This window comes from Canis lupus, chromosome 9 (assembly GCF_048164855.1).
Source record: "Canis lupus baileyi chromosome 9, mCanLup2.hap1, whole genome shotgun sequence".
Classification (NCBI taxonomy): Eukaryota; Metazoa; Chordata; class Mammalia; order Carnivora; family Canidae; genus Canis; species Canis lupus.
This window is the reverse complement of record NC_132846.1, coordinates 3,325,726-3,351,246: the sequence shown is the minus strand read 5'-3', so window position 1 is coordinate 3,351,246 and position 25,521 is coordinate 3,325,726. Positions and strand designations below refer to the sequence as shown.

The 25,521-nt window shown below is 56.0% G+C and overlaps 2 protein-coding genes and 1 long non-coding RNA gene across 6 annotated transcripts in view; 2 read left to right on the top strand and 1 right to left on the bottom strand.

Moving 5' to 3' along the window:
• The window catches only part of LGMN (legumain), a 31,369-nt gene extending 18,460 nt beyond the window's left edge, over positions 1 to 12,909 (top strand). For all 3 annotated transcript variants that reach the window (XM_072837829.1, XM_072837831.1, XM_072837830.1), the window contains 12 exons: positions 335 to 432; positions 1,586 to 1,667; positions 3,309 to 3,394; positions 4,426 to 4,501; positions 5,231 to 5,293; positions 6,026 to 6,092; positions 6,912 to 7,030; positions 7,117 to 7,206; positions 8,936 to 9,136; positions 10,632 to 10,802; positions 12,214 to 12,281; positions 12,508 to 12,909. In XM_072837829.1, coding sequence (XP_072693930.1) covers positions 335 to 432; positions 1,586 to 1,667; positions 3,309 to 3,394; positions 4,426 to 4,501; positions 5,231 to 5,293; positions 6,026 to 6,092; positions 6,912 to 7,030; positions 7,117 to 7,206; positions 8,936 to 9,136; positions 10,632 to 10,802; positions 12,214 to 12,281; positions 12,508 to 12,550 — 1,164 coding nt within the window. In that variant the 3' untranslated portion in view covers positions 12,551 to 12,909. The remainder of the gene's footprint in view (positions 1 to 334; positions 433 to 1,585; positions 1,668 to 3,308; positions 3,395 to 4,425; positions 4,502 to 5,230; positions 5,294 to 6,025; positions 6,093 to 6,911; positions 7,031 to 7,116; positions 7,207 to 8,935; positions 9,137 to 10,631; positions 10,803 to 12,213; positions 12,282 to 12,507) is intronic.
• A 6,224-nt stretch (positions 12,910 to 19,133) lies between these two features.
• RIN3 (Ras and Rab interactor 3) overlaps positions 19,134 to 25,521 on the bottom strand; it is a 104,219-nt gene continuing 97,831 nt past the window's right edge. Inside the window, exons 7-9 of one of the 2 annotated variants that reach the window (XM_072837827.1) lie at positions 22,009 to 22,172; positions 21,546 to 21,694; positions 19,134 to 19,884 (exon numbers count right to left, since the gene is read on the bottom strand). In XM_072837827.1, the coding sequence (XP_072693928.1) occupies positions 19,524 to 19,884; positions 21,546 to 21,694; positions 22,009 to 22,172 (674 nt within the window). In that variant the 3' untranslated portion in view covers positions 19,134 to 19,523. The remainder of the gene's footprint in view (positions 19,885 to 21,545; positions 21,695 to 22,008; positions 22,173 to 25,521) is intronic. The other variant, XM_072837826.1, reaches the window with a different exon arrangement.
• On the top strand, positions 20,265 to 23,595 carry LOC140639628 (uncharacterized). The gene is made up of 2 exons (XR_012036282.1): positions 20,265 to 22,408; positions 23,432 to 23,595. It is a non-coding gene; the product is annotated as an uncharacterized lncRNA (long non-coding RNA).

The following is a 25,521-nucleotide window of genomic DNA, read 5'->3' as shown; positions in this document are numbered from 1 at the left end:
CCTTTGGCCCAGGGCGCGATCCTGGAGACCCGGGATCGAATCCCACATCGGGCTCCCGGTGCATGGAGCCTGCTTCTCCCTCTGCCTGTGTCTCTGCCTCTCTCTCTCTATCTCTGTGTGACTATCATAAAAAAAAAAAAAAAAAAAAAAGTTAAAAAAAAAAACTGAGTTGAAAAAATATTGGTGTTTGTGTTTTAAGATAATTTAAATACCTCACCAGTAAAGCATAAGTCAGAGCATGTCTTCCATGAGAAGGAATGTATTGCTCCATAGAACTCCAAAATTGGCCTCCTTCTGGGCAAAATCTAAGACTTGACAAAATCATTCCTTCCAGGCAGATGCATGCCACGCCTACCAGATTGTTCACCGAAATGGGATTCCTGATGAACAGATCATTGTGATGATGTACGATGACATTGCCAACTCTGAAGAGTAAGTAGGCAGCGTTTTGAATTTGGTGGTGAATTCAGGATGTTTTTAAAGATGGATTTATTTCAGAGAGCATGTGCATGTGTGTGTGGGGAGGGGTAAAGGGAGAGGGTGACAAGCAGACTCATCACTGAGCAGGGAGCCCGATGAGGTGCTCAATCCCAGGACCCTGAGGTCGTGACCTGAGCCAAAACCACCAGTCAGACTGAGCCACCTAGGTGCCCCCCCAGGATATTTTTTTAATAAATGCATGCAGACTCATAGGAATCTGTAGAATCAGCATTAGAATACAGACATTAGAACGTAAAACAGACATGCAGATGAAACCCCAAAGGCTGCTTCCATAGAACTTGGAACATTGCTCAGGGGCAGCGGCAGCGGTTGAGTGCTGAGGGGTGTTTGGGGGCCAGTGCTCTGGAAGAGCTTAAAGTGTGAGTTCCTCCTCAGCATGGAGACCTCACATTGGGTTCTGCATGGCCTGTTTGTGACCTTAGAGCAGGGCGCACAGCACGGAGGAGTCGCCTCTGCAGCCCCGTGCATAGAAGGCTCTCGTTTGTAGGTTAGATCCAACTACCCTTCTTTCTGGGCCTGTTTGCTTTTATTATTTGTTGACTTCAGTTTTATGAATAGTTCTCTTATGCCTGCCTCTCTGATGTCTTGAGGAGACCGGGGCAGCAGTGTGGGTACTATGTCTACAGACGTGGTTTCTCCCTGACTTACCGGCTGGAGCCAACAATGGGGATCCTGTGATGGCACATACTCCATCCTGGGCTTTCACACCTAAGCTCTTGTATTAAGGTCTTGTCTTTCCTCCTGTCTTTTTCTGTAAGTAGTTTTGCTCTGAGAAACCTTTTGCTCAGATCTTGCCCTCGGGATGCTCAATGGCTCTCACAGGAGGCCAGGCACACCTGTCCTCAGTTTCCAGGATAGCTCTTGGTTGCTCCTGCCAAGAACTCGACACCTGGGGGCTGCCTGAGATCCCCCCCCCTCCCAAGCTCTAAAACCCTTAGTACCTTGGCGACTGGGTGGGTGATAAGAAATGTCTTTAGCAAACGTGGTTGTCGACTATTTTTATATGTAATGGGGGCCTGTTTTTCAAGAGAGATTTCAGAGATGTGACCCATCATGTGCTTCTAATGTGTCCTTTGGTTTTCAGCAATCCCACACCAGGCATTGTGATTAACAGACCCAATGGCTCGGACGTCTACCAGGGTGTCCTCAAGGATTATACCGGCGAGGTGAGGGGCGTGGGCATGGAGCCAAAGGCTTTGCTTTCATTCCAGCGATGATTCTCCCCTCATTCTTGCATTTCCAGGTTCTGAACCTCACTGGACTAATTGATTTCTGGTCAGTGCTTTGTGTTCCTGTTAAGATTTGTGCTTGAGGAGTAATTTCTGAGAGTTTTGTAAGAAAGCCAAGGGAAAAAAAACTGGAAAAGCAAGTTAGAAATAAGTGGTAGTCTACTGATCTTTAGATTCTGGTCGTCCCACACTTTAAGCCTGATCGTAGATTTCCTTCAGTAATACCTGATTTTCTTGAGGTCTTGCCGCTAACCTAATTAGAGACCTATGCTCTTTTCTGAAAATCAATTTTCTCAGCACCAATCCTGGCACAGAGCAGCCCTGGATTGATTTTGCTGAGAATGTTTTTCATTAATTGTTAATGCAAATCACTTCTGAATTGTATCCCCTGTTGATACAGGCTGAAGCAATTGACACATTTGTAAAAAGCACCATAGTGATGCTGTCTTGTGGTTTGCCATGGTCTCTTTCTCCTGATTTCAGAAGCATCGTTTACGAACTAATATTCCTGATAGTTAAAGAAGCATTTATCTGAAATTCAGCAGTTCTTTCAGTTTCTTTTAAATTCAAGTACACTTAAACTGAACACATCATACATGTGATGTAGATGATCCCATTTTCATGAAAATTCTTTAATATAGTGAAATAAGGAAACATCTGGACTCTTAGATGGTAGGTATAGAAAATTTGGTGATTCATTTGCTTCAATGTGGATGGAACTGGAGGGTATTATGCTGAATGAAATAAGTCAATGGGAGAAGGACAAACATTATATTGTCTCATTCATTTGGGGAATATAAATAATAGTGAAAGGGAATAGAAGGGAAGGGAGAAGAAATGTGTGGGAAATATCAGAAAGGGAGACAGAACATGAAGACTCCTAATTCTGGGAAACGAACTAGGGGTGGTGGAAGGGGAGGAGGGCGGGGGGTGGGGGTGACTGGGTGACGGGCACTGAGGGGGGCACTTGACGGGATGAGCACTGGGTGTTATTCTGTATGTTGGCAAGTTGAACACCAATAAAAAATAAATTTATTAAAAAAATTGGTGATTCCTCCCTCCTTATACTTTTCTATATATATATGTGTGTGTGTGTGTATATATATATACACACATATATATATATATATATATATTTTTTTTTTTTAATGCTCAGGCATCGGTGTTATCTTTAACCTTGAAGGACCTCAAGTATCCTTGGGATTTGACTTTGTAGACAGCAAACTGGATGCATAAGGGAGGCCCAGTACTAATGGTTCTCCTCCCCCTGCTCTTCCTCTGAGATGCTTCACTCCTTCTCTGCTGTTAGTCCCTACCTACCAGCGTCTTGAGTTTCTACACGTGGACTTCGTAATGGTCAGGAAGGGATGGTAGGAGTTGCCATCAGCCAGCAGCAAGATGATATTTGACAGGAGGTCATGCACAGGCTCCAGAAACACTGGCCTTGTGTCAGGTCTTACTTCATTCCAGTCTTTGCTCTTAAACCTCGAGCCTTAAAGATGTGTGGTCTGCTACATCAGTAATCGCTCTGATTTGGAATGACAGCGACATCTGATTTTGACTTCCAATTCTTTGTAGGATGTCACCCCACAAAATTTCCTCGCCGTGTTGAGAGGTGACGAGGAAGCAGTGAAGGGCAAAGGCTCTGGAAAGGTCTTGAAGAGGTAACGTCTGTTTTATAGCTAGCACACTTTCCTGAGTGGTTCGGCACCCAGCATAGGTGACGTTCTTTACCTTGTCCTGACTTTAGACAGGCTGTGCAGAGCTGTGGCTTCTTCGGGGGAGCCCATCTCTGTACTGAATAAACTCTAGGAGCCGGGGTGGTTCATTATTATTATTAATGAAATGTTCCCTATTACTTATACCCATTGCTTTTTGTTGTCCATGGGTCTTAGTGCTGGTATGTTCCACAGCCAGCGGAATGCACCCGAGACGGGCCTGAAGCCCCGCAGCTGGTCACATTGGTCTGGGCTGCTGTTCTGTGCTGTGTTCGAGGTCGGCCCGTTGGGGAGAGGAGCATGTCCACATGCACAGCACTAGCCTTTGTACTGGCAAAACCAGCCCTGCTGCCTGCCACTGGCTGGGTGGGAGATGTTTAGCATCTCTTTATATAGCACTTTTAAGTGATATCGGGACTGTGGTCACATGCCTTCAGACCGCCTCAGGTCCTTAACAGGTGGTACTATTCCTCTCATGCTGGAGGGGAGGGGTAAGCACAAGTGAGTATATGGGCAGGTGGGCAGGGCACACCGTGGGCAGACGATGTGCAGGCGGAAGGGCCTGGAAGAGAGGATGTCTGAGCTGAAGGACTTTTTTTCTGTGTGTGTTCTGGCTTCATTCCTCATTTTGGGGAGACCTGGTAAGAGAGTGGCTGCTGGCGTGCATCCTGGTTACCAAGGGATGCCACTCTTTGAATCACACCTGGTCCATAAGATAAACTACCCAGCAGACGTCTCTGCCTTCCTGACTATAATTTATAACTGAAGCTCTAGAATGTGCCTTGGGGTTCATGGTCACCCTCAGAGGGGGCTGAGGGCAGAGGAGGGTAGCAGGCCCTGGGTTCCTCGTCGTGTCTGGTTGGGGGACCGTAGTTCTCAAGCCTCTTCTTACTTTTCGGTAAGAGCAACTTTTCAGAGAAGTGGGAATAGGAACTGGTCAAATCTGACTCTCCTTGTCTGTCACACTCTCTCGACAGTGGCCCCCGGGATCATGTGTTCATTTACTTCACTGATCATGGAGCTACTGGCATCCTGGTGTTTCCTAATGATGAAGTGAGTTTTTCTTAACATTGTGAGGACAGAGTAGGAGGCTGGCAAACACAACCTTGGTGTCAACGTTAAGACTGTAATGTGTGTTTCTAACGCCCTGCCTGGTCTGGTTTCTGTGTGTGGCCAGTGAGTGCAGGGGACACACTTAGCAGCCTGGAATCTGCAGAAGCATCTCTTCCAGCAGGAGTTCCCTGCATTTCTCTTCATATCCCAGCCTCAGTAAACCGTCTCCAGACTTGGGTACATGGCACTAGATGCAATAGTAGAACACGGTCTCTGAATGCTTCAGACAAAATAATGAATGAGAAAGCACATTCTCTTCCACTTTATAAATATGTATATACATACATACATACATACATACATACATTTAATTAATTAATTAATTTAAGATTTTATTTATTCATGAGAGACACAGAGAGAGGTAGAGACACAGGCAGAGGGAGAAAAGCAGGCTCCATGCAGGGAGCCCCATGTGGGACTTGATCCCAGGACTCGGGGATCACGCCGCCCTGGGCCAAAGGCAGATGCTCAACCACTGAGCCACTCAGGTGTCCCTCCCTTTTTCAATATTTAAATAAAACACGTGAGATGCCACGTGGGGATAATGCGGGTCACGATGTTTCTAAGGGCCAGAATTTACAGAGCATCGTTAGGGCTTTATCAGCAAGTTATCCAGCAAATGGTTTCTTTTGATCTTTTGGTCTGAATGTCAGTCTTCCTACTTTTCAGCTTCATGTGAAGGACCTGAATGACACCATCCATTACATGTACAAACACAAGATGTACCAAAAGGTAATGTCAACACTTGATGGCCTGGGGGTGATGCGGAGCCTGCCATCCCACGACTGCCCCCACTCCACACAGCTGTTTTCTGGAGAAAGTCCATGTGGTCAGTCTTGATCGGCAGTTCTCCAGGACTTACCTTTAGTGATTCTAGGGCTTTAGCTGTTAGATCAGAATTGTTAGAGTTCTTATTAAGACACGGTGTGAACCCCAGGTCTAGAGTTTGACTCAGAGCCTGGGGAGAGGCCTGAAAACTTGGCTTTGAGTTGATGCTTATACTAGTGGTCTAGGGGCTGCTTTGAAGACCCCTGTTTTTAGCGCTGACACCAGTTAGCTGTTGGTGAAGATACCACCATCTTACCTACACTTTGGCCTTTGCTCATCCCAGGAACAGCCTTTACAGAAACTGAATAGCCCAGGCACGTACATGACAGAAATGTTGGAAAGATGGCCTGCTGCACTGTCTCCCTGTATCGAATAGCGAAACAGTTTTCCTTAGAATGACCTGTGGGACTATTTGCCTGCATCATTTGAACTAATAGATCATTTAGTCTGTTAGTAATGAATAGCTCTGAGTCTTTCTGGCTTGCATGACGGCAGCTTCTGTAGCCTCCAGCAGCAGCCCCTGACAGCAGAGGTAGCTCCCAGAAGCAAGAGTAAAAGACTCTCAAAAGTGGGTGAAGAGAGGGGCAGAGCCAGAGCCACATGTGTGTGAGGTCACCTGTCTCGTCTGCCTCACAGATGGTGTTCTACATCGAAGCCTGTGAATCTGGGTCCATGATGAGGCACCTGCCCAGCAACATCAATGGTAGGCGGTGGGTCTGGCCTCTGAGCCCAGCGGGTGAGCAGGTTGCTCAGTGGCACAGTTGGTTATTCCACTCCGATTCTGTGACGTGAAGAACCAAGGGGTCTCTATGAGTAGGGAACTAGGGCAGCCTGGTGCACAGAAGTAGGGGTAAGGGCAGCTCTGGGCTCCGCCTTCACATATTAGTGGTCTGGGAGAAAAGACCAATGGGAGCTTTCTGGTCTTCTTCCAGGGACTAGTAAAGCTCCTGAAGTCCAGGGTCACATAGTCCTGAGACCAGCTCTGGTCCCTTGCAAGGCATTGCCAGCTGGCTGTGATCTTGAGCAGTTGACTGACTGACCCTCACTGACCCTCGGTTATTCCCCCCTGTAAAATGGGGATAAAGATGGTGCCTGTCTGCTGGGGGAGGTGCATTTGAGGTGTTGACATTTGCCCAGCACGATCCTGAGCCCATAGTAGCAAGATAGTAAATGCTGGCTATCGTGTATGTTTAGGCAAAGCGTTTTCCAGTAAACAGTGGATTTCTCTGGAAGTGAGATTAGGTTTCATTTCATGTCCTTTGAGTTTCCAGAGCTATTATAATCTTTCAGCATTGTTCTAAAATACCTCGGCGTCCTAGTAAGCATGCGAGCTTGCTTATTTATTTTCACAGAAAGTGTCTGTCAACCAGCTTCTCTTTCTCCTACATTTAATTGTAGACAGTGACTGTCACCGAATGAACAGGGCTGGGTACAGCTGCCAGCTTTGAGCGCACTGGGAAGGAGGGAAGGACCCACAGGAGGGGGCAGAGGGTTACAGCACGACGTCTTGAATCCCTCCTAGTTTATGCGACCACAGCAGCCAACCCCAGTGAGTCATCCTACGCCTGTTACTATGACGAGAAGAGGTCCACATTCCTGGGGGACTGGTATAGCGTCAACTGGATGGAGGACTCGGACGTGGTGAGCCCCTGGGAATCTGGCTGTTCCACTGAGGCGTGGTCATTGGCTCTGATCATCAGAGAACTTTCATGTTTCCATCTTTGCAGGAGGATTTGACGAAGGAGACCCTCCACAGGCAGTACCAGCTGGTGAAGTCCCACACCAACACCAGCCACGTCATGCAGTACGGAAACAAGGTGAGAAGGGCAGCCTCACACTGCTGCCACTGATGTAGAGCCTCGGCCTGGCTCCCCCGGAACATGCCTCTCTTGGGGGAGAAGGGTGAGGACCCAGGAGAGAGATGGCTGAGGTGTGGATGGCTTTGCCCCTTGCTGCCAGCTGCATCCGGGGCACCGGGCCTGGACTCTGGGATCAGACTCTGTCAGGTTCACTCTTGAAAAGCTGTGAGATTTGGGGTGGACTGCTTCCCCGAATCTCCATGTCCTCCTCGGTCAGAGATGTAGAGTTCAATCAAAGAAGACCACACACCAGAAACACTAAGCAGGCTTGGCACGTGGGAAGAGGTCACAGCCTTGAAAGCTTCTGTGAGTTTCGGGGCAGTGCCTCAGAGGACCCCAGCCCTGCATGTGGCAGCTTGTTACCTTTACTGTCAGACCAGAATGTAGGGACTTCCACAGCCCCAGCCCCAGCTGTGTTGAGAAGGGACCTACAGTGGTTAAATGGATGAGTTTATCAGGGCTGTGTGGACAGAGGTCACAGCAGGTGGCTGCTGTGCTGCCAGCTGGAGCTGACCCCTGCCATGTGCAGGGGGGTGTTTGTGACCGAACAGTGTTCCCCAGGCGGCCTGCACTAGCTTATCTTGCCCCAGCAGTCATGTGTTCCTTCAATGCCAGCACTGTCCTTGTAGGAGACGCTGTGAGCTGGTCAGTGCCGCTGCCTTCAGCTCCTCGCTGGCACCATGTAGACCTGAGCCTGGGTAGGAGATATGCCCTCAGGGTGCCCCAGGCCTTCTCGGGCCTCATGAGTAGTGGTGGTGGAGCAGGGAGGGGAGATGGCAAGGGAAGGTGACCTGCTGGAGGCAGGATCAGAGGTGGCACTGCCCTGGCTGTGGGATTGAAGCATGAGAGGCTTCCTGCTGGCATTTGACTTCTTCTGCACAGGCTGTGCCTGGTCTTGGTTGAAGACATAGGATGGACCTTTCCAAACACGATGTGTTGATAGATGTTTGTGTGTATTTTATTGTTTGTCTTAGAACTTTTTAGATTATTATTGCTTGGTTTAGGAAAAGGATTCCTTGTCACACTTCTTCCCTCTGATGGGGGGTCTAGTCTGGAGCCTGGCTGACATGCCTGTTTGGCCCTGACGGTCCGCCGTCCCTCTCAGTGGACCCACATGTCATCCAGTTCTAAGCTGGGCTTTGTGCCTTCCTGATCCTGAATCCAGGGTTGGCCAGGGGATTACGGACTGTGGGGTTGAGCAGGAGGGGGGGCTGGCACAGGCTGTGGGGTTGGGTGGAGGGGTGGCGTGGGCTGTGGGGTTGGCTGGGGGTGGTGGTGCATGGGCTGTGGGGTTGGGCGGGGGGGTGGCGCGCGGCTGTGGGGTTGGCTGGGGAGGGGGTGGTGCTTGGATAGGGCAGCAGAACCCAGAGTCTTTCCTGGCTGAAAACCTGAGTCCTGGCTCAGGTCCCCGTGGAGCTGTGATGGCCTTTCCTTTGTGACACAGTGAGTGGTTCTCCCATAGAGGATTTCAGGCATCTCGAAGTTCATTGTTAGGGGACCTCAGGTGCTCACATGTGTCTTCTGTCCCCGTGTTGAGGGCCAAGTGTGTGTTCACAGGCTGTGACTGGGGCCCTTCTGTGGTCCTGAGGCCATGGGCTTGAGCGGGGAGCCTCCCCGAGCGGCCAGAGCCAGGACCAAATGGGTTGTCTGCTTCTCCCACTCACCTGGCTGTCCCCTCTCTCCTCAGTCTATCTCTGCCATGAAAGTGATGCAGTTCCAGGGGATGAAGCACAAGGCCAGCGCCCCTATCTCCCTGCCTCCTGTCCAGCACCTTGACCTCACCCCGAGCCCTGAGGTGCCCCTCACCATCATGAAAAGGAAGCTGATGAGCACCAATGATCTGCAGGAGTCCAGGACTCTCGTGGAGCAGATCCACAGGCACCTGGATGTAAGTCGTGCTTGAAGGAACCATTTCCAGTCGCTGCTCCTAGCCTCAGCAGGCAGCACAAGGGACCTGGGTGTCTGCATCCTGATGTTTGGCCAGTGGGACGTGAAGCTGGGCCACAGTAGGGCCCACCCCCTCCGGCCACATAGGAGGCAGTGGGAAGGCGTGTGGCCCTTGTGTGTGTTAACAGGGAGGTGAGTGAGCAGGGCCGAGCTGTCCTTATCCTGACCTTGGTCCCTGGGCAGCAGCAGCACAGATGGGATGTGGGCGTTTCCTTGTTTTTATTCCTAGTTGCTCAGGAAACATTCTGCATGTGTGTTGCCACTTGGTGAGTTATTAGCCAATCATGGTTTTAAAAAAATGCAATGCAGCCTACGTTTCTAACCCCTTAGGAAATCATAGAGCCTAAAATTCTTCCTGAGCCTAAAATTCGTGTGAGCGATCTTTTACCCTTTTACCACTGCTGATTGTTTGCAGCAGCTCATCTGATTCTTTGAAACCTGCAGAATTGGCGATTGAAGCTGCAGCCATGTGTCTAGAAGCACCAGCTGGCACGCGGGCCCCGGGAGGCCGGGTAGAGGCTGTGTCATCCTGGCAGTGTCCGCCATGTGCCGTGCAGCCCGCGTTTCCAAGACAGAGACCACGGCTGTGGTCTGGCTCCCATTCCTGTGTCTGATAATCCCAACAGGGCCCCGCAGGGGCGTAGTAACCAGAGTGCAGCACAGGGTGACAAGGAGGTCCTGGTCTGGGTTGGTCTGGGACCTCCCTCCATTCCTACTGGAGCCTGGACTCCAAAGTGCTGTGTTGACATGCGGTGATTGTGGTATCTGCTGCGTTAGAAATGAACGCTGAAGTTTTAAAAATATATTGACCTGTTAGAAAAGTATTCGACCTATTTTGTGGTAAAGTATGTTTTTTATTCAGCATGTGGGAAGGACGTGCCACCACCCTCTGTGCCCCATGTCTGTCAGGTGGTTTCTGGAACAGGCGGCCCCATTCACGGGACAGTTGCTTGGCCACAGTTTGTACACCTGCTGCGCTCCTCAGGGTGGGCCTTGCCTGCACCTCAGGTGTTTGGAGGCAAAAGTGTCCATCTGTCAGAGACCCCAAGAGCACAGGGTCGTGCGAGGCTTTCTGGCTGTCACGTCTCCCCTGCACATGGCTCCCCCCACAGGATGCCGTTGTTGGCGTCTGATTGTTTTAAAGATTCATTTATTTAGTTGAGAGAGAGCAAGTGAGAGAGTAAGAGAGGGAGAGAGCGTGAACAGCAGGAGGGGCTGAGGGAGAGGGAGGGCAGGCACCTGCCGGGCAGGGCGCCAACGCAGGACTTGACCCCAGGACCCAGATCACGTCCTGAGCTGGAGGCCGGTGAAGCCCCCCAGCGCCTTGTGGGCGTTGCTGGGCCAGGAGCCATGTGAGGAGAGCGATCTGTACACAGGCCCCTGGGCGATCACAGCTCCAAGGGGCCACCCTGAGTCAGGCTGTGTTGTCCTCACAGGCAAGGCACGTCATTGACACAGCTGTGCGCAAGATGGTCTCCTTGATGGCGAGCTCCGACGCGGAGGCCAAGTGGCTGCTGTCCGACAGGGCCGAGCTTAGGGCCTATGACTGTTTCCAGGCGGCCGTGACCCACTTCCGCACACACTGCTTCAACTGGCACTCCGTCATGGTGAGATCCCCACTGCGAGGTGCCTGTCCCCTGAGGTCACAGGAGGCCTGCTGCCTCATAGAGGGTCCCATCCAGGCTCAGGAACCAGAGGCGCCGCCTGGGGCCTCCGACGGGCATGGGGGTGGGGAGGGGTGGGGGTAGGACGGCCTGGTTGCTGACTGCAGGAGCCGGCCCCAGGCATGCACGCTGCCAGGTGGGTGAGCATGTGTCTGTCATGACTCAAGTGACTGGGGGTGCTGCTTCCCCACAAGCGCCTGCCGGGTCCCTGCATGCCCCACGCCCCAGCGGCCATCGAGACTCTGTCTCTTGGGCCCCCAACCTATCCCCACACTTACTGTCAGAGGATGGGAACGTGGTTCCGTCCCCGCAGACCCCACAAGGTCGGGCAGTAGGCGCCTTGGTCAGGCTGTGCGGCTGGACCCTTGTGGGGACACGGTTGGTAGGGCAGCCGCGAGCCTGTCCTGCCCCAGCCTGTCCTCATAAACTGTCTCCCAGGGGCGTGGCCATGCTCCCCTTGCAGTCTGTGGGGCTCCTGCCTCCTGCAAAGCCAGAAATGCTTCCTCTCCAGCGTTTCCCAGAAGGTGTGCCGACTTCTCCTTCTCAACTGTGCTCCCCATGCAGGGTCACTGGCCTCGGACGGCCGCTTGGATCTAGATTCAAATCCGTTAGACTAATTCAAATGAAATAAGATGAAAGCTTTGTGTCTTGGCTGCAGTAGCCACATCTCCAGTGTGCGCTACTCCCTTGCGGCTACAGCCTCTGCGTGGGAAGAATTGTCTAGAATGTTTCCATTGTGGCAGAGGCACGGTCGGGCCGTGATGTGTGTACTCGGTTGTGATGTCCCCAAAGACAGGGAGCTGGGAGCTCGGGATGATGCACTCTGTTACCCAGAGGCTCTCAGTTTTATTTTTTTCTTTTCTTTAACTTTGTCAGGCAGGTATTTTTCTCACTTGTTTAATTGAAACTCTCCCCCTCGTTTAATAAATGCTTTGTTTTCGGGGGTTGATGTTTTGCGTCTGGAACCACTTGGAGTGGATCTGTTCCTTCCTCCTGAGTGTTTCCAGACTCCCTGGGAGGTTTATCCAGATAAACCATCCTTCCTGGTCCTTGCAGTCTTCACCTGCTGCGAGCTGGAGCCGCATCCGCCGGTCCCGTCCTCAGTGCAGGCCCCCCCAGAAGGAGGTTCCTGGAACTGGAGGCCAGGCGGGCGGGGGCCCAACTCCAACCCCGCCATGGGCCCCAGCCCACAAATCTCAGTGCATGACCGAGTTGGGGGAGGGGGTCCAGGACTATGGGTCAGGAGGCGTTAGGTCTGGGAGTGTGGTGGTGGTGGGGTTCCCCATGAGGAGCTGGGTGCAGCGACACGACGACGGGCGTCTGACCACGTCCCTGGGGGCTTGTTTCCCTGCAGTACGAGTATGCGCTCAGGCAGCTACACGTGCTCGCCAACCTCTGTGAGAGGCCTTTCCCGATCGACAGGTAGGTCACGGGCCTCCCCCCGCCCCCCCAGCAGTGGGAGGGTCGGCCCTGCGAGGCGGGGAGCTGTCTTCTCTGCCTACCACATGGGAGGGTGTCAGATCCCCACCCCGGGTGCTCACCATTGACGGCTGCGTCCCGAGGATGGCCTGCTCCAGGCTGTGTGAGGTTGGCGTGGGGTTGCCACCCCTGACACGGCTCACCCGCTCTGCCTTCCTGACTCCTGCAGAATCAAGCTGTCCATGGACAAGGTGTGCCTCCGCTACTACTGACACGTTGGCCTCTGGATCGCCTCTGCGCGGACCCACACCCGGGAGGGGCCTTGGGGCTCCTGGGTGCAGGCTCCCTCCCCCACCTCCCTCAGGTCCCGTGTGCCTTGGGGCCTGCCTGCCTCTGAGTGTGCTTCCAGTCTTGAGGTGTAGGGGGGCATCAGGCTCTCGCTGCCACCACGGTCTCTGTCCCAAGGGGTTGGAGGCCGGGCCTGCGCATCCTCGGAATGATTTTACCCAAGATGGATGCACAGCCCCCGATGAAAAATGATCTTTAGAAAATGCTAGGATCTTTGATTGTTTTTATATCTTTATTTATCAATAACGGGTAAGGCTTACGAAAATAAAGATTCATGACTGAGCCTGAGTAGTAATTCCAGGCCCCTGACTTTGCAGCTGGTGCTGCCCTCTCCCCCCCAGTCCTGCGCCCTAGACGCGTCAGCCTCCTGTGCCCTGTGACCAGCTGCCCTTGTGCCCCCAGCGCCTTTCCCTCCAGTGAGAGATCCCAGGGGAATCTGGGTGCCACTTCCCCTTGAGCCCCTTCAGCCCCATCCCGAGTGTCTGCAGAAAGTTCCTCCCTGGCTGGCAGGGCTGCGCTAGGGCGTCTCACAGCTCAGCTGCGTCAGGGTCTGAGCTCACTGGATGGGGGGGTGGGGGGTGCATGCGCTTCTGGAGGCAGAGGCTGCCTGGCTGTTCCCTGGGCCCAGCGCCCCCCCTCCACATGGATGAACTCAGCAGGGACTTCCCTGAGGACGTGTCTGTGACCTGAGCGCACCCCTGTAGGGGGCGGCCTAGAGCAGCAAACAGGAACGGATTGCCACCCAGCCAAGTCACCTGTCGCCAAGGACCACGCACCCTCGGTTCCACCTCCAGCTGATGTCCAGGATGGGCAGGTCCACGGACACAGAAAGTGGACAAGAGGTGCCAGGCAGTGGGCAGAGTGGGAAGGGGGGGAAGGGGCTGTTGCTGTTGGGGACGTGGGTCTTTTGGGAAGATTGAGAATGTCCTAGAACGGGTTGTGGCAATGCACACACGACTCTGATTATACAGAATGCCTCCGGATTGTATGTGTACATGGGATTGTGTGGTTCGCTCGTGACATTTCAGTGATGCTATTTCTCAGAATAAGACACAGAGCCAGGTGCTGTTGAGGTAGGAGCTGGAGAGAGAGCAAGTGGCACCACCTGGACGCCAACACCTGGGTGCCAACAACCACCTGTTATATAGCAGCCATCGAAGCCTTAGGGGCTTGGGGTTACGGACCAGAAGCCAGGACACCGGCCACCGGGGTCATGTCTGTGGCAGATTCCAGGTGCTTCTTTTTTTTCTGATGGGTCCACGGTTGTCCTTTCCCTGTGATCAGATGACCTCAGAGGTCCAGAGATCTGGGGGTGTGCTAGGGCTTCAGCTAACAAGAGGGAGCACACGGTGTCATCACGAACACTCAGTGACAGGCCCCCAAGGACTGCCTGAGGCCCAAAGGACAACACCAAAAGGAAGAATTTTTAAAGGGAGTGTTTTAGAAGGACTCACGATGCAGGCGGTGAAAAGCTCTATTCATCCTCTTAGGAATGGGGTCTTGCGTCTCTTGTTTGTCCTCTCTGTAGAGCAAGGTACTTATCTAATAAATACAGAAGCTTGAATATTCGTGGTTCCAAAGGTGAAGAGCAGCCATGTTTTATTCCTCAATAAACAACAATTTCCTAGTCACAGCACCTCGGCCCGCTTTGTCCTTCTGGGGCTCCACAGGCTCTTGTCCCTCGTACTAAATCCTTCCTGTTTGATTTCTCTGTTTTAAAGATTTATTTATTCATGAGAGACAGAGGCAGAGACACAGGCAGAGGGAGAAGCAGGCTCCTCACAGGGAACCCGATGCGGGACTGGATCCCAGGACCCTGGGCTCACAACCTGAGCCGGAGGCAGCGGCTTGACCGCTGAGCCACCCAGATGCCCCTTCTGTTTGATTTCTAATTGGGTTGATCTTCCCATGTGTATCATGACTAGGAACAGCTTTTCCTCTTTGGTGATTCTATCCAAAGTGTACAGACACGTCTTGGCACCAAGTCACACGGCACAAAAATACTCAGAGCAAAACGTAGCCGTCCCTTCAACTCCCCATAAATCCCAAATATCATTTATTCATCAAAACCCCCATCTGTGTATCAACACCTGTGTGCAACATACCTTCTCATCAGAAAACCAGAATACCAGGCAAAACTAATACATTGCTTAGTGAAGTTTAAGGTGAACATCCTTGTAACTCTCACCATTATCAAGAAAGAGAAGTCAGGTCAAGGTTCTCACAGAAACAGAGCCCGTCATGTGTACATGTGTGTGAGGACAGATTCGTCTTAGAGTCAACTCACGTGACTGGAGGCTCAGTTAAGTCCAAAGTCTGTAGACTGGAGACCAAGGGGGTGGTTACAGTTCACGTCCAAGAGCTGTCTGCCAGTGGAATCCTTGCTCGGGGAGGTCACACTGCTCTATGGGGCCTTCAACAGACTGCATGGACCCCCCACACACTGCAGGGGGCGATCTGCTTTACTCAACGTCCCACCAGTTTCCACGTGAATTCCAGCCGAAGAACACCCCAACAACACCCAGAGCAACATGCGGCCAGACCCCGGCGCCATGGCTCAGGGCTCGCTGACACCTACAGCGAACCATAGCAGCCCCCAGAAACCTCTCCCGCTCCAGCCCGTCACAGCCTGCCCCTGCCCCCACACCCACTTCCCCGGTGTCTCTGGCTTTGTCGCATGTGCTTCCCTAGACACCCGGTCACTCTTGCCCACTTAACAGAAACGGTAATGCCTTTCACATGAGAACATGCCCCACATCCCTCAGCAGCAGGGAAATTCAGAGCCACAGTGAGACCCCACCTCATTCCTACAATGGCTACAACCCACAAGACAGGAAACCACAAATGTTGGAGAGGATGTGGAGAAAGGGGAACCCTCCTGCACTGGGGGTGGGAATGTGAGCTGGTGCAGCCACTCTGGAAAACTGTGTGGAGGTTCCTCAAAGAGTGAAAAATAGACCTGCCCTACGACCCAGCAATTGCACTGCTGGGGATTTACCCCAAAGATAGAGATGCAATGAAACGCCGGGACACCTGCACCCCGATGTTTCTAGCAGCAATGTCCACAATAGCCACACTGTGGAAGGAGCCTTGTGGAAGGAGCACTGTGTCTGTCCATCGACAGTTGAATGGATACGATGTGGTCTATATATACAGTGGAATATTAGCCATCAGAAAGGATGAAGTTTGGAATGATGTGGGTGAAACAAGAGGGCGATGTCAGAGAAAGATGATTACATGATTTCACTCATGTGGAATTTAAGAAAACAGGAACCAAGGGGCAGGGAGGGGGAAGTAAGATGAAATCAGGGAGGGAGGCAAACCATAAGAGACGCTGAACTCTAGGAAACACTGGGGGTCGCCGGAGGGGCTGGGTTGGGGCCAGGTCACAGATGGCAGGCACTGAGGAGGGCACGTGTGGGTTGAGCATGGGGGGGTTAACCGCTAATGAATCCCCGAGCTCTACCTCTGAGGGTCACAGTGCCCTCTGATCGCGCTTGGTGCTCAAGGCCTGTATCATTAATTCGAGGGATTGCCAACGGGGGGAACTCTCCCCTGGTCACCGGGGAAGGCTTCGGTCAACCCCTGCCCCCTCCCTAGGCCCCTCCAGTTCTGTTCCACGTGTGGGTGCAGACCTTCCAGCCTCCTTGAGCTGCCATGTGGGCTCTTCAGGGCCTGGCCCATTACCCCCTGCTGCTTGGGCCACCTTGAGACGACCGACCGACCGGTGGCCCTGCGTGTGGCCCCTTCCTCGTGGCTGTTCTCACCACCTGCAGCCCCCTCATCAAGGGTGGCCTGCAGCCTTACCTCCCCCCCCACCCCCCAAGCTAACAGGGCTGCTCAGGTGCTGGTGAAGACCTGGGATCCCTGGGCGCATGACATGGGCTGCGGTGTCACTGAGAGGCCTCCAGCTCAGGCAGATCTGGATTTTTTCAGAAAGGCTGCCAGGAACCCGCCCCCTGCCCTGGAGGGAGGTGCCCTCTCCCCGGGAGGGCGGGAAGAACACCTGGCGAGGCCCCCCTGATCTGTTGAGGAGGAGCCTCCGGGCCCTTCAGGGGCCCTGTGCGCGGATGCGGGCCAGGCCCACCCTGTCGCTCTCGTGGGCCTGCCCCTCGGCTCTCGCCTGCTCCTTCCCCTTCAAGCCCCGGCTCGCACACGCCCACCTCCGGGGCGCCATCCACCGGCTAGAGCCCCGGAGCAGCCCGCGCCTACTGCCGCCACTGCGCCAGTCACCAAGGCTGAAAACAGGCGGGTGGCCCAGGGCCCCCCAGGTCTGACTTCCCCTGCACACCCTGGGGACCCTGTGCTGCCTCCACACCATTGGACCAGGTGCCCCTTCAACTGGGGGTAACCTGGCCCCCACCAGGAGCAGCTGCCTGGAGCGGGGCCTCAATGGGATTTCTGCCCCCTGGTCCCGAGGTGGTGCGGTGGGCGACCTCCCCGCCTGTGTGCACTTCCCTAACGGTTTACCTTCTCACGGCCTGAGGCTCCCCTACCAGGGCCTGCCGGCCTGGTTCCTGCACTGGGGCCGGAAACCACCTTTAGGAGCTGGGACAGGGAGGGGCAAGGGGAGGGGGCGTGGGGCCTGCCGGAGACCCTGTCTCCCTGCGTGTGTGGCCGTCCAGACACGGCCTCTGCCTACCCCCCAGATGGCTGCTGGGCCGGTGAGTGGGGCCTGGGGGGCGTCTCTGCTGCCCCCAATGTCCCCCCCACCTATCCTTCCTCCTCAGGCCTCTGCTCTCTGCTTGCTGCCCCCCAGGCCTGTCCCTGGTCCCCCAGCAGGAACCTGCTCATAGCTGCGGCAAAGTGGACTGAGGCCACGTGAAGGTGTCACGGGCTGGGCATCGTTGGGCCAGTTTGAGACTTTTCCCTTGATGGGCAGGACTTCACACGCAGCTGTCGCTGGTCGGCCCTGGGGCTGCAGGAGCAAGCCCCGGGTGGGACCCAGTGTCAGCCTGGCTGGCCCAGCCGCAGCCTCAGGGGGCAACCTGCCAAGGGGAGGGGACGCACACTGGGGAGGGGACACCGAGGCCTCCGTCACACATGACAGCCTCTGTCCTATCACTCCTAGACACGTGCGCACACACACTCAGCACTGGACTCCCGACCCCTTGCTCAGGTCTGCGGAGACGTGGGGCTGGTTCAGCCAAGTCTGACCCCCTCTCACCCCCCCACCCCCACCCCCATCTGCCAGGTCAGCCCCATGGTGTTGCCATGACCGGTGCTTGCCGTGACCAGCCGCCTCAGGCAACCTCGCCCAGGGCAGAGCCTCATGGGCCAGCTTAGCAAGCCTGGCATCTCTGTCAGGTCACAGGTCACGTGAGAGGTCGTGTGCAGCAGGAAAAACAGCCTTGGATTTAGGGTAGGTCAGCCCTGAATTCAAACCCCACTTTGGCCTCTAAGGGGCATGTGCCCTTGGGTGAGTCACCCCCTGTGATGTGCTGAACGCGTCCCCCAAATGAAGCCCTGATCCCTAGCATTTCAGAACGTGATGGCACATGGAGACGGGCATTAAAGAGGGGGTTAGGGTGACCCGAGGGCAGACCGGTGGGCTCTGCTCTAGTGGGCCGGGCATCTGGGTAGGCGGAGACTTGGGGTGCTCGGGCAGAGGAGCAAGGCCAGGGGAGGCAGCCCCACAGGCTGGGTGGGAGGAGAGCGACCCCGCAGACATCCAGCCTCCAGAATGTGCGGAAACCAACGTTCTCTTTAAGTGCGGGGCTGTGGTGGGTCCTCGCCCGCTCCAAGCCGCCGTGCCTTCCTTGCCCACTAAAGGAAATGATGCAGGGGACCCGCTAACAGGTCGCAGCCCTGGCAGCTGCTGGCTGAATAAGCTGCTTGATGCCCAGGGGTTTACTTCAGGGCATGCAGCGTGGTGCTTCGCCTTCACATCGAGGCTCCATTTGAACCCTGTTCTGTTCTCTCCGCTTCCCTAGAGCAGTGCTGACCTGTAACAGGCACTCAACAAACACGTATTTTAAGTCAACGCAGAGGATGCAGTCATGAATAGTCTGGAGGATGGAGCCGAAGTATCGAGAGACAACTGCAGTTCGATGTCTCTTGTGAGGGGATGAGCCCAGGGGCTGTGGGAAAGTGTGCAAGCACTACCTGGCCAGCCGAGGAAGTCAGAGATGAACTTTGAAGGACAAATAGGAGTTTGACCAAACAGTGGCTACAGGGAATGGTATTCCCGGGATAAGTAGTGGAAGCATAGATGTGTGGGATCCTGAGGTGGTTGTGGGGGGGGGGGGTGTTAGGATCATGAGGTGGTGCAGGGGGTGTGGGATCCTGAGGCGGGAGGTTGGGATCCTGAGGTGGTGGTGGGGTGGGATCATGAGGTGGGGGTGCTGTGGGAGCCGCAAATGGTGGGGAGGCTGCCAACAGCCGGCCGAGGTGCAGACTGGACAGGCCGCACCGGCGCCAACTGTGCAGGGACAGGCCTCGGGTGCGCAGGGAGGGTGGCCTCGGACCCCACCTGGGAGGGAGCTGGGCAGGAAAGGGAGTGAAAGATGCCATTTTTACGAGGGCGTTTATTAGGTTCTCCCCCAGCCCACCCTGGGGCGTGCCCGCCGGGCTTAGGGCTCCAAGCCCGTTCCCCGCAGGCTGAAGCTGGGCTTGCCCAGGAGACGCCGGGCTGGCTGTGCTCGGCCCTCCCGGTGCCTGCGATGCTCGGGACCTGCGGGGCCAGGCCGCCCGGCTCAGGGTGGGGGCTTGTGTCCCGCACACACCGCAGAGCTGCTCCCGAGGCCCCGGGGTGTGCACCCCCCCCCCCCCCCCCGCTCCATCCCGCGGGCCCGCGCAGCTGAGCCGGCAGAGGCTGCTCGGGAGGAGGTCCTGGGGGCCCCGGGGAGGAGGGCCGTCGGGCGGCGGCTGGCGGGCGGTCCCGGCTCTCTCCGAGCCTCAGTTTCCCTCTCCGCCTGGCGAGGCACGGGGCCGTGGGTCACAGGAAGTTGGGCTCGCGCACCACGAGGCACGGCGGCCCCCCCGCGGCCCCGCCGCCGTCCAGGGGCCGGTACACGAAGTGGAAGTCGCGCTTGGGCTCGCTGCGCAGCAGGTAGCCCTTGATGCGGTGCGGCAGCGCCTCGTCCGCCAGCAGGAAGCAGCGGCCGTCCACGAGCACGAAGAGCCGGTGGTCCTGGGGCCGCGGCACCTCGAACTTCTCGGCGCACTGCGCGCACAGCGCCTCGGCCGGCGTGTCTGCCCGCGACGCCAGCGTCCGCGCCTGCCGCTCGGGCTCCAGGTACGACACGCAGATGAAGTCCTGGGGGCAGGGGCCGGGCGGCCGCGGGGTCAGCCGCCGTCCCCCGGGCCCCGCCCCGCCCTAGGGCGCCTGCGCCTCGGGAGGGCCTGGGCCTCGGGGGCGAGCGCGCGCCCCCTGGTGGCCGCCGCGGCCCCCCCCCCCGCCCCGCCCCGCCCCGCCCGCTCCCCCCGCTCTCCCCGGGCCCCGCCCCGCCCCGCCCCGCCCCGCCCCGCCCGCTCCCCCCGCTCTCTCCGGGCCCCGCCCCGCCCGAGGCTGCCGCAAACACCGTGGAGCGCGCAGGCCCCGGCCCAGCAGCCCGCGGTGCGGGAGGGGCGGCCCCGCTTCAGCCTCAGCCAGCCGGGGCGGGGGGCGCCTGGCGACAGCTGGGGGGCTCCGGGGAGGGTGTCTCAAGGAAAGGGTGGTGGGTGTGCGGGGGGGGGCCGGGCCTACGGGGCCGGGCCTGGGAACCGTGTCTCCACCTTCCTCCTCCAGCCCCGGGGGCAGGACCCTCGAGTCCCCGCCTGGCTCTGAACCCGCCGGCACGCCGTGACCTTGACCTCTCTGTGCCTCCACTAACCCCTGTCCCGACACCTGGGCTGCGAGGGTCGGCCCTCCGCCGCCAGCACCCCGAGGGCAGGTGGGAAGCTGGGTGCGCAGCGCAGGGTGCCTTCTTGTGGAGGGGCAGCCGCAGCACAGCTCTCACGGCGGGGACCACGACGCTGCAGCTGGCCCGACCACCACCGAGGGCTGATTACAGTTGTGCCTGCAGTGCTGAGTGGGGGGAGCAGAGGGCACTGCTGGCCCCAGGCCCAGGGCGGGTGCTGAGGGGTCCCTGGCCCCCACCCAGGCCCGTCATAAGCTGACCCTCCCCAGTGAGAGGCACTGTTGTCTGCTGGGCTGAACCCGGGACCTGCCATAGAGAAGCAAGGGGCCCCCCCAGGGTCAGGCCTGGATCGAGGTCCCCCCAGCCAGAGTTGGTGCAGAGCCCTGCCAGGAGGGAGAGGAGAGGAGAGGAGAGGTCGTGTGCTGCAGCCCCTCCTACAACCCGGTCCAGCGACCTCGGGAAGCCAAGTGCCCACATCTCATCCCAACTTCCAGCTCAGCGGCCCCACTTGTTCCCTGAACTGGCCCCAGGGAGTATCCACACCGTGGAAACGGGCAGAAGCTCAAATCACAGCTGCTTTTTTTTTCTCCCCAGAGAGTGAGTTACTAAACAGGATGAAGACCCCATGGACCAGGATGGGGGCAACACCATCCTAGGAGCCTAGAGCACGTCCTGGAGGGCAGAGCTCGTCTGGTCCCCAGTCCACCTCTGCTGATGGCAAAACTGAGTCCAGGCAGGGGCCGCTCAGGGTGATGCAACAAGGCTCGCTTGGATGGGGGTCCAGACCAGGCCTTCTGCCCTCACACGTGAGTTCCGCCCATTACCCAGGGACCCTCCTGACAGCCGGGGCAGGTTCCGGTCCAGGGGGCTCCAGGTGCCAAGTTCTGGACTGCCGCCTGCCTCTATCCTGCACACACCCCAGTCCCTCTCTGTCCTGGGCCCTGGGCTTGGGGCCCCTGAGATGTGTGAGCCATGCCCTGCTCCCAGGGCCACAGCTTCCTACTGGGACAGTCACACCAGGTGTGATCATGTGCTATAACGGGGGCGGCAGCAAGAGGCACAGAGGGCGGCATCTAACCTGTGCTGTAGAGTGGGGACGGGCAAAGAGCTGGTTTCTACAAGGCTTCTCAGAGGAGGGTCTGTCAGAGAAACTGAGGCTGGGCAGTGGCAAACCTGTGGATCAGCGCCCGGCTCCCCAGGCGGGATGGCAGGCCCGGGTCCACACCTCTGGGCAAGGGACACATCGTACAGTGGGCGCTATGCAATGGGGTAAGCCCCGCCCCCATCCCGTCCCTGCCACACTGCTCCCTGAAGACATGGGGCCAGTGTCAGGCGACTAATACGGCTCACTTCACTAAGCTGGAGGGTCATGGGCTGGTGTGTGGGTCCCTGCCCCCCTGCATCCTCTGCTGGAGGCTCATGGGTGGTGTGTGGGTCCCTGCCCCCCCCAACCCCTTGTGTCCCCATGTCCCATGCTGGAGGGTCACAGGCTGGTGTGTGGGTCGCTGCCCCTGCCCCCTGCGTCCCTACGTCCCCATCACCTGCACCGAGGAGCGGGAGGCCCGGGCCTTGTTGAGCGTGCGCCGGCGCTCCCAGCGGTGAATGGAGTCTTGCACCTCCACGCTCAGCTGCCGGGTCACTGTGATCTTGTCATAGTTCTTGATGTGCTCTAGGGCCCCGTAGGTGGTGGTCAGGTAGTAGGACCCTGTGGAGAAGAGGGTGTACGAGCTGAGGGGAGACCTCCAGCTGCTCCAGGCACCCCCCCCCCACCGCTGCCTGGGGCACCTCGGTGTCACCTGGTCACCTGTGGAGCTACAGCCCCTGCATGGCACCCCTACCAACTCGCCAGCTTCCTCAAGTCCCGCCCCTGGAGCTGTCAGGCCCTGCTTGGTTCAAAAGACTGTCTTTGGCTCCCCCTTCAGGATGGAATTTATTTTTCAAGTAAGTTTTATTTTTTTTCAATTTTCAAAAAAAAATTTTAAAAGATTTTATTTATTTGAGCGAGTGAGCAAGAGAGAATAAACGGTGGGGGTGGGGGCAGAAGCAGAGGGAGAAGCAGGCTCCCTGGTGCCCCCTCAAGTGAGTTTTTATTTTTCAAATAGGCTTTGGAATCTTTTAAAATTTAAAGGACACACGAAAAAGTGACCATTGTCTGTAGGGTGGGGACAGGGGTGGCTGGGAGACTTCTCACTACATGGTGATACATGTATGTGCGTGTGCACGTGTGTGTAGACAGACACACACACGTCTCCTAGTCTAAATAAATAATTTTCAAAAGACATATTAAAGTTTTAGTTATAGTTATACTTTTACACACAGTGTTTAAAGATTTAAGGGAAGTAAAAAATTCAAATTCTTCATTTCCCCATTCCTTTTACTTCTTACATCTGTTACATTCACATCTAAGGTAGTTTAAGCTTTGAGAGACTTCGGATTTCCGCAAAATTTACAGGAAGTTTTCAGATGAAAGATAGTAATTTGCACAGATGCTTCCAAGTTCACTGTTTTTAGGTTGCTAGGGGTTTGGGCTAAGATGTTAGCAGAGTGGGGCGCCTGGGGGGCTCAGGCAGTGAAGCATCTGCCTTCAGGTCGGTCATGACCTCAGGGTCCTGGGATGGAGCCCCATAGCAGGCTCCCTGCTCTGCAGGCTCCCTGCTCCCTCTCTTTCTCTCTCTCTCTCTCAAATAAATAAAATCTTTAAAAAAAGATGTTGGCAAAGCACTGACCCCATGGAGCCCTGTCATTCTGGAGAGATGGAGGGTGGCTTGGTCAAGGTTGTGCAGCCCCTTCCCAGGCCTCCTCCCAGGCCCTTTAGGGACCAGGAAAAGGATTTCTCTCCTGATGCTTCTTTTTTTTTTTAAGATTTTATTTATTTTCTCACTTCTTATTTATTGGGGGTAGAGAGGGAGGGGGACAAGCAGACTCTGCGTTGAGTGCAGGGCTCAGTGAGGAGCTTGATCACAGGACCCTGAGACCCATGACCTGAGTGGAAATTGCGTCAGAGGCTATATAACCCGCTGAGCCACCCAGGTGCCCTGGTGACAAAGATCTCTGAGGTGAGGCCAATTCTCCTCCTCGTGACCCACCCAAATCCCATCTTCTCTTTTTATTTTTTCTGAGTAACAGAACTCTCCTTTCAGGGGGAAGGAATAATGAACTAACGATGCTCACTTCCCACGCAGCTGGGAGTTGAGGGCAGGAGACCCCATCTGGCTGAGATGTAAGAGGTGGCGGGAGGACCTTTTGACTTTCAGCGGGAAGCCTTTTGACTGGGCTGACATAGGCCTGGTGTTTTTGCCTGTGCTCCTCCGTCCTGCCTGGGACACACAGGGAGCCTAGCTGCCTACTGACGGGAGGGGACAGGCTTGAGGACAAAGGCTCCTGTCCCACAGCACAGAGGGCTGGCCTTGACGTCCTGATGGCAGGGCCAGGAAGGGCCATTATCAGCAATTGCTTATCCAAGGACTTCTTGATTGCTGCGCCTCCGTTGTGAGTTAGCTACAGCCCCAGGCATCCCCATTACGCTGGAGAAGGCTCCCCGACATTGCACCCCACATAGCTGGGGAGGGTGTGACTAAGGTCAGGGCAAATTGGAGGGGGAGCTGCTGCCTCTCACCAGAGAAGAGGCCCCACCAAGCTACACCTGTGTCTTCCTTTTGGGGAAGGCCGAGAGCCAGCTGTGCCAGGCGCCCTGCCCCAGGGCCGCCAGCTTTGGCTGTCCTGCAAGTCCCTCTGCTCCCGCCCGCTGGCTGTTCCCCGTGCCCACCCCCCCACCCCCCCGCCCCACCGGGCCCTGCCTTCCGTGTTTCTGGCTGCGGACAGAGGCGCGGAGTGCAGCACGGTGACTCGGCATGTCCAGTATCAGAGGCAGAGAGCACAGGCTAGGTCTGGGTCGTGTAGCAGCAGCCCTTTCATCTCGGGGGGGTGACTGTCCTCTCTGTGCCTGTTTCCTCCTTCACTTTTCCCAGGATGTGGTGGAAAGTAAATGAGATGAATGCCTGCAAGTGCAGGGCTTCAAAACGTGTGGGCTATGTGGGGTGAGGTGACCCAAGCCCGGGGGGCTTCTCACCCTCCTGGGGCGATGCCATGCGGCGCCCTCCAGGACAACTCGGGGGCAGGTGACCCCTCGTACCCTGAGTTTGGGAGCCGGCTGCTCCCTTTGGGGAAGCGTGTTGTCCTCTGAAGGAGAGGACTCCCTACTCCCGTGAAGATACTTGCACAGAGTGGCCAGCTGTCAGCCAGGGTGCAGAGGGGACGTGCACATGGACGTCCAGGAGGGCGCTTCTGGGAGAGGTTTGGATCTTGAGCAACTGCCTGGGTCTCCATTTGCCCTTCCTTGCTCAGAGTGGTGGGAGCTGCAGAGACAGACTAGGGGGCCCGGGTTCCCTCTGCCCAGTGCTCAGGCCCTCTCTGCTTTTTGTAGGAGTCCCTGACCTCTCACGCCTCATAAGCCTCCTGCAAGGAAAGCAGGACTGAGGGGTATCTGGGGGTTCCATCGGCTAGGCGTCTCCTTCAGCTCAGGTCACTATCCCCGAGTCCTGCATCTGCTTCTCCCTCTCCCTGTGCTGCTTCCCCTGCTTGTGTACTCTCTCTCTCTCTCTCTCTCTAATAAATAAGTAAATTGACAGACTTAAAAAAAGAAAGCAGGACCCACTCACTGGTCTCTGACCTGTTTAGCACCTCTCAGAACCAGCTGACAGAGCACAAGGGTCTCAGAGGGCACAAAGCCAAACTCACAGGCTGTTGGTCACATGCACAATGCTGGAGCGCCCCGTCGGGTTGGAAACCCCAGATATAGCCCAGCGCACGTACCTTCCTAAGCCAGGGGAGTCAAGTGACTTGTCCAGGGCCCGCACAATCGGAAGCAGGTCCAGGACAGAAATCCAGTCTGAAAACCACTCTTTTCATTAGACCTGCATTAATTCCCCTCTCTCAGTGGAGCAACGCCAGTTTCTAGGAGGGAGGGTTCCCTGAGGGTCTGCCCCTGCCCCAGGTGTGTCCGTGCTCCCAAGAGTACCAAGGCCAGGGCTCTGCCCTCCCCTTCCCCCCAGGCA